General features: G+C 37.6%; 1 protein-coding gene across 3 annotated transcripts in view; it reads left to right on the top strand.

Annotated features, from left to right (window-relative positions):
* Positions 1 to 12,907, top strand: part of MIER1 (MIER1 transcriptional regulator) — a 62,335-nt gene that overhangs the window by 17,875 nt on the left and 31,553 nt on the right. For 2 of the 3 annotated variants that reach the window (XM_050962927.1, XM_050962925.1), the window contains exons 2-4: positions 7,157 to 7,181; positions 9,095 to 9,133; positions 10,461 to 10,606. In XM_050962927.1, the coding sequence (XP_050818884.1) occupies positions 7,157 to 7,181; positions 9,095 to 9,133; positions 10,461 to 10,606 (210 nt within the window). The remainder of the gene's footprint in view (positions 1 to 7,156; positions 7,182 to 9,094; positions 9,134 to 10,460; positions 10,607 to 12,907) is intronic. The other variant, XM_050962926.1, reaches the window with a different exon arrangement.

The following is a 12,907-nucleotide window of genomic DNA, read 5'->3' as shown; positions in this document are numbered from 1 at the left end:
TGCCTTGTGCACTGACTTCTGAACCTAACCCCCGCATAAGATGTGGCTCCCCCCATACTACATTTTTCCCATAGTTGGATGTTGACTACGTTAGCTCTGATAGTACCATATGTATTTTCTTCACAAATAGTCATCAGAATAGGCTAGTTCTTAATAAATAGCTTGAAACAGTCAATTACTGGATTCCTTCATGGATCTTGGGGGAGAATTAGTTTAGCTTCTTCTGCTCTCTTCAGTGAAGCTGAAACAAATAACTTGTTAGGGAAGTATTCTGTAAATTCAGCAACATTTTTCCTGTGTTCCTGTAGTTGTACTTTAGTCTTTGGATAAAAGATACCTCAAATGAGCACTGCACCCATTTGTCAAATTTCAGGTTCCCATCATTATCTTTGCTATATTTGCAGCATTGACTGTGACAAAGCTGCACACTTGACACTTGAATTTTTTTTCAGTTTGTTATAGCTTTACTGCTGTTACTTTTAAGTATTCTGCTGTATGGGCATTTCCTGATGCATTGTTTGTTTCTGTGAGACGGACAACCCCTTCATCTGTTGTCACACAAGCACATATTACTGGATCACTGTGTATATTCCTCCACCCATGAAGACTACCATAGTAAGACATGGTAGGCAGTCCATAAAAATGGTGCAAATATAAGCTTACTAATCAGTTGGTCCAGGTTGTTCAGACGTGCACATCATCTTCAGTCATTGCCTTCTGATGAGTATTTTTCATAATGTTTCATTCTAACGGCAAGGCCTTCCATCTGTTTGTTGCACTATTTATGGTGGTTGCATGTTCCTTATTTTACACAGAGGTACAGGAATTTCTTGAAAATATTCTTAGGTAGGGTCGTTTTTACTATAGTAGCCAGTTTTCCTGCAGTTCCCAGGTGTTGAAATCAACACTCTAGAGTAGGGGAAGGCAACCTTCGGCACATGAGCTGATTTTCAGTGGCACTCACACTGCCCAGGTCCTGGCCACCGGTCCAGGGGGCTCTGCATTTTAATTTAATTTTTAAATGGAGCTTCTTAAACATATTTAAAATCTTATTTACTTTACATACAACAATAGTTTAGTTATATATTATAGACTTATAGAAAAAGACCTTCTAAAAATGTTAACATGTATTACTGGCACACGAAACCTTAAATTAGAGTGAGTAAATGAAAACTTGGCACACTACTTCTGAAAGGTTGCCAACCCGTGTTATACACATACACAGTATAAGTTTTAAACAATTTAATACTGTACACAGCAATGATGATTGTGAAGCTTGGTTGAGGTGGTGGAGTCAGAGGGTGGGATATTTCCCAGGGAATGTCTTTCTGCTAAATGATGAACTAACACTCAGCTGAACCCTCAAGGGGTTAACACGTTAATGTAGCCTCACACTCTACAAGGCAGCACGAATGTAGGGAAGAGACACAATATACGCATGGCAGTGGTTTCAAACATTCCCTGAGGAAACTGAACGTGATGATGAACCCACACTATCCCATTGGAGTGCACCACTCCCTCCACTTTCCAAAGTGCCGGGTAGCATGAGAGAGAGACACTGTGTGTGTATGTGAGAGAGAGAGGTGCATTGCCCCTTTAAGTACGCTGACCCCACTCTAAGTACACTGCCTTTTAAAGTATATCAGCAAGTTGAGACAGCAGCTGCTGCCAGCAAGCTCCCTCCATCCTGAGCCCTGTCATGTCCCCCTCCCCCCCACACCTTTCGGAAATTGGCTACAGGAGCAGGGGGAGGATGAACACCCTGACATCAGCACTCCTCTTCCCCCCCCCCCCAACCTCCTGCATAGCAAGCAGAAAGCACCCGGAAGCAGCTCCAAGGCAGAGGGCAGGAGCAGCACACGTCAGTGGGGGGAGAGACACTTGAACTGCCCAGCACTTGATAGCCTGCTGGGCCGCTGCTGCGCAGGGAATTTAGGGGAGCTAATAGGGGGCTGCCGACCCACCCAGATTCCAAGACCCCACCAACTAGCTCCAACAGGCTGCTCTTCCAGCAAGCAGTGGACAAAGCAGGCAGCTGCCAAACAATGTTATAAGGGAGCATTGCGCACCTTTAAATGAGCATGTTCTCTAATAGATAAGTGACATAACAGAACAACATTAACTGGGACGATGTTAAGTGAGGAGTTACTGTACTGTATTGGCTGCAAACTTTGCCACATCACTGTGTACCCCCTTTTCTAGATCATTTATAAATATGTTGAATAGTACTGGTTCCAATACAGATACTTGGGAGATCCCAGTATTTGCCATTTTCCATTCTGAAAATTGAACATTTATTCCTACCCTTTGTTTCCTATCTTTTAACTAGTTACTGATCCATGAGAGGACCCTTCCCTCTTATCCCATGACTCTTTACTTCGGTTAAGAGCGTTTGGTGAGGGACTTTGTCAGTCTTTCTGGAAGTTGAAGTACACTATACCAACAAGATAACACTTATCAACATGCTTGTTGACTCCCCTCAAAGAATTCTAGTAGATTGGTGAGGCGTGATTTACCTTTTCAAAAGCCCTGCTGACTCTTCCCCAACATGTTGTGTTAACCTATGTTGGTGACAGTCTTGTTTTTTATTATAGTTTCAACCATTTTGCCTAGTGTTTAAGTTAGGCTTATTTGCTTGTAATAGCTAGGATTGCCTCTGGAGCCTTTAAAAGTCAGTATTACATTAGCTACCTTACAGTCATCTGGTACAGTGTCTGATTTAAGTGATAGGTTACATATCTCACTTAATAATTCTGCAATTTCATATCTGAGTTTCTTCAGAACATCATCTGGTCCAGGTGACTTTTATTACTGTTTAGTTTATCAATCTGTTCCAAAACCTCCTTTACTAGCACCTCAAACTGAGACAGTTCCTCAGATCCGTCGCCTAAAAGAGAAGAGATCTGAGGGTGATTCCCACACCTGAGCCAATGCAGTGAAGACAACTGCAAAGAATTCACTTAGCTTCTCTGCAACAGCCGTGTTCTTTGAGTGCTCCTTTAGCACCTCAATTGTTCAGTAGTCCCACTGACTGTTTGGCAGGCTTCCTGCTTCTGCTGTACTTAATTTTTTGCTGTTAGTTTGTGTGTATTTTGCTAGTTACGCTTCACATTTTTTTTTGGCCTGCATAATTATATTTTTATACTTGAAATATTTCACATACAGATGGCAATTAAATTAGTAATCTACTAATATCCAAATTAAGCAATAAATTGCCACTGATTCTCCATAGTGCACTGTTTGGGCACATGGTTTTAAAAGATACCTATGTCACATAAAACAGAGCAGAATATCAGGAATTTTCAGTTAGATAATTTAAATATCTGAAACACAGTGTTCTCTCATCACTTTTCAGCAAGAACTTAACAGTACTGAAAGAGATTTCCTGTTGACTACATTACTTTTACAAAATTCAATGCACAATATTGCTTTTTATGTTTCCCTGCATTAAATTTGCAAAACTGAGCAATATACAATTGGTCCATCAATTATTGTGAATTAATGAGGCCCTTGTGTGCCTGCTGCAGTATGCCCATATATTAAGAAATTCAAACTCTGCTTATTTTAGCTTGGTCAGCAATGCTTGAAGAAATGAGTAGACAGAATTAAATTTTAGTCCATGCAAAGTAAACATGAGGGAGGGGGGAAACTACTGAGTAAGAAAATTCCAAATAAAAGCCTTATTTTCAAGGATAAATTTTATAGAATAGCTACAAAAGAGAGCCCGTGGTATAAATCTGAAACGGGCATATGTAATGGTGAGTGGGAACTCTGGCTAATGCAAGTAGCAGCAACGTTTAATTTATAATAAACAGCTCAGCTTAATTGATGCTACCTCGGGTGTTCTCAGAAGCAAAGAAACTAGCCAGTTTCTTAAATTCTGTGGTGTTGCTGAAGAGTGTTGTAAACTGCAAGAGAAGAAGAATGTTTCACTGCTTGAAGGTAAAAGAGGGGATAAATAAAGAAAAGTCCAGCTACCAATAATCAACGTATGTTCTCCAAAAACAGTCTCTGCAGATCTACACTACAGCATGCGATGCCTCACAAGCCATGGAACCAAAGCAATAAGCCATGAGAGAACATGCACTGTCTACAGCTCAAACCTCTCCAAACTATGAAGTTCCACAGCATCTACCCATCTTCAGCTCCTTTCCATTTCAGCAAAATATCTGTGTGCTGAAGAAAAAAATAAGGGCATTTCTGACAGGGGATCAAAGGGATACTTAGTCTGGGCATTTTAATAGAAGGTTTAGGTCCCAAGAAGGATTTCTCTTTATTGGCAAAGAGTTGAGAAGCAAGGCAGCTTTGTGAAATATTATGCCTGAGTGAGATGAAATTCTACCTCAGTATTCTAGAAATAGCAAGCAGACAACAGCTATTGCTTGGATTTTTAGAGTTTGAACTTTTAGGCCCATATTAAGATCTTGCTGCAAGAAACTCAAATGTTGTTTTGCCCTTGCCTTGACTAGATCCACAACTTTGCATGGTGCCAAATGTGTAGACCAGGGGTCGGCAACCTTTCAGAAGTGGTGTGCCGAGTCTTCATTTATTCACTTTTGCATATTTTGCATGCCAGGAGTACATTTTAAGGTTTAAAAGGTCTTTTTCTATAAATCTATTATATATAACTAAACTATTGTTATATATAAAGTAAATAATGTTTAAAATGTTTGAGAAGCTTCACTTAAAATTAAATTAAAACACAGAGCCCCCCAGACCAGTGGCTAGGACCCGGGCAGTGTGAGTGCAACTGAAAATAAGCTCGCGTGCCGCCTTCGGCACACGTGCCATAGGTTGCCTACCCCAGTATAATATGTCTTTTGTCTGGCAAAAAAAAGTTCCCTGGAACCTAGCCCCCCCCCTCACCATTTACATTAATTCTTATTGGGATTTGCTTAACATCGTTTCCCTTAAAGTAGCATTTTTCAGGACATAATTACAATGTTAAGCAAGGAGTTACTGTATTACTCAAGATAAGTCCAAAACAGTCTGCAGAGAGTTACAAAGGGATCTCACAAAACTGGTGTTGATGAGTGCAAAGTAATGCACGTTGAAAAACATAATCCCAATTATACATGCAAAATGATGGGGTCTAAATTAACTGTTACCATTCAAGAAAGACATCTTTGAGTCATTGTGGATAGTTCTCTGAAAACATCTGCTCGATGTCCAGCAGCAGTCAAGAAATCTACAGTGTTAGGAATCATTAGGAAAGGGATAGATAATAAGACAGAAACTATTATAGTGCCTCAACATAAATCCATGGTATGTCCACACCTTAATTACTGCATACAGTTCTGGTCATCTCGTCTAAAAAAAAAAAAAAATTAGAATTGGAAAAGATACAAAAAAAGAGCAAAAATAATTAGCATATGGAACTGCTTCCATATGAGAAGAGATTAAAAAGACTGGGACGGTCAATATAGAAAAGCGACAACTAAGGGGAGACATGGCAGAAGTTTATAAAATCATGAATGTTGTGAAGAAAGTGAATAGGAAAGTGTTATTTACCCCATTATACACCAAAAGAACTAGGGGGTTACCCACAGAAATTAATGGGCAGCAGGTTTAAAACAACAAAGAAAGTAGTACACCTCTACTCCGATATAATGCAACCCTATATAACATGAATTCAGATATAATGCAGTAAAGCAGTGCTCGGGGATGGAGGGCTGTGCACTCCGGTGGATCAAAGCAAGTTCGATATAATGCGGTTTCAACTATAATGTGGTAAGGTTTTTTTTTTGTTTTGTTTTTGGCTCCCGAGGACAGGAACTAGATAAGTTATTGGAGGATAGGTCCATCAGTGGCTACTAGACAAAAGGATCAGGGATGCAACCCCATGCTCTGGGTGTCCCTAAACCTCTAATTGCGAAAAGCTGGAATTGGGCAGTCGGGTTGAATCATTCTCTAAAACATTTGGCACAGGCTTCTATTAGAAGACAGGATGTGGGCTGGATGGACCATTAGTCTGACCCAGGATAACCATTCTTAGGTGACTAAAATAAACTATAATAGCTCCATTGAAATATTTGTATGTTCACTATCTTTTTTATATGTATATGTTAATATAGTGAATCCTGCTGGCCACAATAGCCCCCTTACACATACCTCCAAATCTTTTGGACCATTATAGTAGGATGCAGCTTAAGAGAAGGGCAAAAATATTCAGGTAACTTTTGTGCACATCTGTAGCTCTAACACGAAACATTGTCAAGTAAACATTTTTAGCTAGTCTTTTTAAAATATTAGTATTTCACATTTGGAAAAATTGCTAATCTGAAAGCGGCTTTCTTTCCGAGTTGCATTAGAAGGTTTATTTCAATGCAATTTACATTATGGGAGCGAGTGTCCTGGAAATGCCTTATGCAGGTCATGGGCTGCTAAAGTGAGTCAGTATGGAAGAGATTTAACCTATATAGAGCACTAGAACCAATAGGGGTCCTCTATAATAAAAAGTTTTTGCTGAAGTACAGACTTTTTTATATTCCAGAATTCTAAAATATTGTTTGCAGTATAGTGTCAATACAATTCCCTGTTTTTCTGACAAACTAGCATTACACTAGTGCTTGGGCAGGACCAGATGGCTTTTAAGAAAACTTTCAAACTTCTCCCAGTTTTGGGTCACACATTGATGATATCTAATAGTTTGTCTCCTTCCTAAGCTTTCCGGAGACTTCCTATTGCAGTTTCTTCTTCCCTTTTTTCTTTTCTTTTTTCTTTTCTTTTTTCTTTTCTTTTCTTTTTTTTTTTTTTTTTTTTTTTTGGTGGTGGTGGTGGGGGAGTTTTTAGTATTTTATCTAAATATAGGGCTTTTTTGTGATGTACTACTTATGATTTGGGAGATGGGGGATATTTACCTTGATATCAGAATTGCTGTATTTTATACTCTCAGGAACTCAGTCACTGCTTCATAAAATGGGGAATTCTTCCCATTAGGTTAAATATAGCAAGGCTGGAAGTATAAAGAAGGAAATGAATCTTGTTTGTCATTTTAAACCCACTTAGAATGTCTAAGATGTTTCTGATGGTGAAAACGTGACTGTCAATTCACTGCTTTTTTTATAATAGTTTGTATCAAATCAGCTATTGAATTCACCTTCTATGTTTTTTACAGACTTACTATGGAAAAACTAATTTTCTTTTTCCTTTGTAGCCTTCTCTTCAGTCTTCAAGCCCAGGTAAAAATTTTAATGTAATAATTATGTTTGAGAGGTAAGGGAACACTTCAGTAAAATGCTAGTCATTACCTTCTTTTTTTAATATTATTGCTATTGGAATTAACAGTGCAAAGGTGAAATTAGAGACATTGCATATTCCCAGTTACTACAGGTTTCTCACTGTTGTATGGTTCTAATTTTTAATTAGGTTTGTTAATTGAATAGTTAAATCACTTTTAAATTAATCTTAAAAATAACATACACCTTTGAAAGTGTCTTTCCTATGCATCTTATGTTGTGTTATGTAAACCATTAGTGAAGATGACAGCTTCCAATTTGATTTTTAATCATGGTTACATTTTGGCATACTTTAATTATTTGTAGTGATTGTAATTAGTTCTAGTTATTAAATATATTTTATATTTGTCATTTAAAAGACACAAATAGGAATATGTATACTAACTGTATTTTTTATTTGCATACATCACAAAACCACCACACAATTTGACATAATTGGCAGCCTTTGATTAGTAGATGACCAGTACTGAAAGTGCAGAAATTGATGAGAGTCAAGAGTAAGGTCAATTTACAGAGCACTGTAGTTTGCATAGCAGCTGCTCATGGCTGAGGGATGAAAACATTATCTAGAACTTGACTAGTGACAGTTATACTTGTCCCATGTTTTCCATGCATGAAATTCACTCACACTAACAGGAAAAACAAAGGCTTTTTTCCACTGATCCTGCAGTACACTCTGTGGACTGTAATCAATAGGAGCATATTTGCTTCTATGGATTACTGAAAAACAGGAATTTCCATCACATCTTTTAAAAACTGGTTGGTGTCTGATGTTCTAATATGATTAACTCATTTCTGCTGGGCTTTTTAGTGTGCAGTGTTGTAATAAATACTGAGTGCTACTACAGTAACGAGAGTTAATTTTATAACGCTTTGTCCAAGATGATTGCCCTTGTCAAGATTAACATCCTAGTAGTTTTAAATGCAAGCCTTCCAACATTAGCAGTTTCACTTTTGTTGGACTACCTTGTCTTGAACAGTTATACCACTTAAGTATGCTTAGTAATAAAAGCAGTACAAACCCCTAGTGTAGATTCAGTTGTATCAGTATAAGGCCTTTTATACTTCTGTAACTATATCCATGCTAGGGGCTAGACTGGTATTGCTGTTTCAGCAAAAAAATCACACCTTCGTATACTGGTGTTGTGTGAGAAACTGGAGTTTCTTTTGAATTAGTGTCAGTGGATATTTTTGCTACTTTTGGTACTGAATATGCTGCTTTTGGTTATGAAATTATCTGTTCATCAAATAGATGTTTTCTGCAAATTATGGTGAGAGTGTTTCAAATGAAAGCCAGACTCTGCTCTGGTGCAGGTCCTACAAAAGATCAGGTTTTGGCATTGGAAGCTACTGCATCAACAAAAGCAATCAAATTTTTAAGATTTTACAGAGCATCGTTGTTCAGTAGTGTTCTCTCATGTAGTGAAAATACCAAACAAAATAATTCAGTACCTCAAGTAATTGTATAGCAGCATACATGACTACCTTGAAGTGTTAGGTACCATAAAAAGGTGGAAATATTTATTAAAATAAGTGATTTTTTTCCCATTCCTTTAACATTTAAATTCATATTTTAAACAGTTTTTTTCCTTAGATCTCTTAATTGTTTTTCTGTGATGGAAATTGTCGCCTGCAGTGACTTCATAACCTGAAGACATTTACAAAGTAAATTAGATGCTATTGCAAAGTAGATGCTAAATTTCACTGTTAATATCCCTGGACTACAACATATTTGAAAACTTAAATATTGCTAAAACTCATTTAATGATAGTTGATGCATTTATATTTTAAAATGGAATTATAAACATTTAATCCTCATAACACCATTGTGAGCTACGTATTATCACTTTTTACAGATTTGGAAACTGAAACACAGATGAAGTTACTTGCCCAAGGCAAGTAGTTAGAAGTGCTGGGATTATAAATCAATAGTTTGTGGGTTTCAGCATTGTGCTCAGTCTGTTAGCAGTCTGTCTTTCATTTATTTTTTCACTTATTACTGCTAATTGTTACTTTAGACTTTTTTACAAAGAATCATGCAAAAGGGGGAAAAACAAAAATTAGGTAGAAATTGCCTGAATGCCAAGGTCTTGATGTAGTGTGCAAAGTCTTAAAACTTCCTTCTAATCTATAATTATGAATAACAATACTCCATTCATGCCCTTTCAGTTTTTAAGAATGGTACCTTGCAAGAAGCCAAGAAAATTCCCTTCATGTACATCATGGTCAATATTTGTAGTAATTTGCCCAGTGTAGAACTCCTGGTGCAGGCTGTTGAATATCTGAGCCTTTGAAGACACCAGTCCCTAAATTATCAGTTGTATAGCGATTAAACTGAGAGCTGCGTGTAGCAGCAGTTGGTGTCGTGCAGCTGTGCAGTACTTTGAAAACTGAAGTCAAACCCTCACCTCTGATTCTTTCTATAGCTTCTGACCATCTAAACAGAGAATGAACCTCTCCTTTGAATAAATAGGACAGTTGAATTCTTTAAAACTTCAGACTTGGAAAACATTTTCCGTGTCTAGATTTTATTTTAGTTTTTAGTTTGGTTATTGTTGAAATATTTATTAATGCCAAGTAGGGCTGTCGATTAATCAGTTAACTCACACAAATAACTCAAAAATTAATCGCAATTTTAAAAAATTAATTGCGATTAGTCAGCTTTAATTGCACTGTTAAATAATAGAATACCAATTGAAATTTAATAAATATTTGTGGATGTTTTTCTACATTTCCAGATATATTGATTTCAATTACAACACAGAATACAAAGTATACAGTGCTCACTTTATATATTTTTTATAAAGACACCTCTACCCCGATATAATGCTATCCTCGGGAGCCAAAAATTCTTACTGCGTTATACTGAACTTTGTTTGATCTGCCGGAGCGCGCAGCCCTCCCTCCCCCCCTCTGCCGGAGCACTGCTTTACCACATTATATCCGAATTTGTGTTATATCGGGTTGCGTTATATCGAGGTAGAGGTGTATTTGCACTGTAAAAATGATAAAATAGTATTTTTCAATTCACCTCATGCAAGTACTGTAGTGCAATTGAAAATGTAGAAAAATCCAAAAATTAAATAAATGGTATTCTATTATTGTTTAACAGTGCGATTAATCATGATTAATTTTTGTAATCGCTTGACAGCCCCAATTCCAAGCTGACTCCTTAAACCCATGATGTGATTGATCAAATTCTTTTCAAATATTTTATACTAGGAGGTTCAGCAACATCTGATGACCATGAATTCGACCCATCAGCTGATATGCTGGTTCATGATTTTGATGATGAACGGACATTAGAAGAGGAGGAAATGATGGAAGGAGAAACAAACTTCAGTTCTGAAATAGAGGATCTTACAAGGGTAAATGGCATTTATCAGTTATAAAAGAAAAATACCATTTTATGCAAGATGGTTACATTTTGTTGGATTTTGATCACTAATACATTGGCAAGCAAATAAATCCTAAGAATGATGACCTGTTGAGATACTTTGCAATTAAAAAATCTGTAGCAGAGAAGCTGATGTGTATGTAATAGACTGCAATGCTTGTTGAGGTATAGTTTTTTTGTTTATACCTATTGGTGTAGATGTCATATTTTAGACCTATCGTAAATGCAGTGCTCTAGGTAAATATTTGTTTTACATAAATTGATTATTCCCTGTTCATTTGATAGTACATGTTAGTTTCTGTAAATAAATTCCTTCATCCCATAACTTTTTTTTAAATTTTACATTTTAACTTCTTTGTACAAACATTCATCCTCATTCCACTCCTGTGATGAAGTAAGTAGTATTTGCCCCATTCTGTCATTGGGGAAACAGAGACAAGGATTAAGCAATTTGCCCAAAACCACATAATGAATTGTCAGCAGAGCAGAGATTAGAACTCCAATTAATGAAGACTATGCATACATCTTAAAATGTGTACTGAAAATAATTGTGGTTTAAGATTTATTTTTATCTTGGGCTCTTGCTGTCATTTAAATACTACTTTAAGGGGGCTGTTAGAGGATATTAACTTGGCAGAATTTTGACTTCAGTTGCAACTGGTTATTCAGTCAGGAACAATACTTTATGGTTTAAGGACGTTCATAATGAATTCTAAACTAGTTTAAATATAGTCTGTGATTTCATTGGTTGAAAGGCTTTGAGCACATGTAATTATCTTCAAACTTGTATCTAAAGTACAGTTTTCTTTAACTACAGTAAATCACTATCTGTTCAACTTTAAAAAGCTATTTAGCCTGTTTAATCTTTAGTAACAATAACGAGTTGTCACTTACATTTGTAATTGCAGGTTTGATATTAAAGATGAAAATGAAGTTAAGTAAATCAGTTTATTACAAATTTCGAGACACTTAGTCTAGAAAGGGTGAATTCTGGGAAATAGGATTCCTCAAGTATGTAGAGAGAGCTTTCAGCACAACTGCTTTCCTTTCGTATGTTTTATATAACTTTTTAAAGGGTCAGCTTGGTGGTATAATTGTGTACTACCTTGTGATGCCATGGCAGTGCTCAAAGGTCAGGACCAGAGTTTGCTCCTTGGCAGGAGCTGGAAACTATGGTGGGTCTCCATGTTTTGGCTCTCTGCTGAACAAGACAGTGCTCTGTTTAGATCTAGAAAGAACCATGTGCTATCCCTCTGTAGAGGAAGGGTGTTATAAATTGGCCCTGTATTCCACTGTACAGTTATCAGCCTGTTGTGAGTGGATCCTTCTTGGATCCAAGCCAACTAGGTCGGGGCAGAATTTAGTCACTGGTTCTAGCTCTGGAACACTCTCTTCCCAGGTTCACGTCTCTTGTCTGACACCCTTCCTTGAGATGCGGAATGCCACCATCCAGCTCCTGTATATCCCAAAACCAGTGTCAGACCTCCCAAGTCACATGTTCCATGAGTTCCACTTAGGTTGTGGGCCCTCCGGGCTTACTAGTTTAAGCCCTTCAGAGACAATGTAGTAGGAAAGAAAGGAATGCAAGTTTAGTAAAGGAATTGCTGAACCATAGTGACTTTATTTTTAAAGCATTCAAGAGTCATAGATCCTTAAAAATAACAAAGTCCAGAGACATACCATCCCCTAGTCTGAGCTGACCCCTATTTGAGTCCATGGTTTGTTAGCATCTCAGGCTGGACAGTCTCTCTTGAAGTTCACATGTGGTGATGATTGGCCTCCTAGGAGAGTATACTCTCCATGGTCTTAAATAGGGCCTCAGACTCTGTGCTATGTGCTCACAATAAGAAGCTCCAGATCTCACAGTTGTTTCTTTTCTCCCTCCCACTCTACCTTTGTAGGCCCCTGTGTAGAAAAAAAACAAACAACAACATTGTTTCATAGGGGTGGGCCAGTAGCTGAGAAATGAAGTGATGGCCCTAGATTGCAGTCTTGATGGATCTCAGTTATAGTCCCTTCAAGGTGCCATACATCTTTCCTGGGCAGGGAAGCTCTCTGGGATACAGTAACTGTCCTGGGGAAAGTTCAGACTTGTGCAGTTACAGTGCTTGTATTTCTACAAATAGGATAACAGAGAGATCGTAATTCGATACCAACTGACCCCCACCTTGTCACAAACAGTTGCTAGAACCCAAAGCCTTTTGGAGTGTGGTGGGGTATGGCAGGCTCAGAGAATCCACCTAAGTAAAGAGAGACAAGGTGGGTGAGGTAA

This window comes from Gopherus flavomarginatus, chromosome 7, assembly GCF_025201925.1.
Source record: "Gopherus flavomarginatus isolate rGopFla2 chromosome 7, rGopFla2.mat.asm, whole genome shotgun sequence".
Classification (NCBI taxonomy): domain Eukaryota; kingdom Metazoa; phylum Chordata; order Testudines; family Testudinidae; genus Gopherus; species Gopherus flavomarginatus.
Note: the sequence above shows the minus strand (reverse complement) of the source record. Positions and strands in the feature narration are given on the sequence as shown.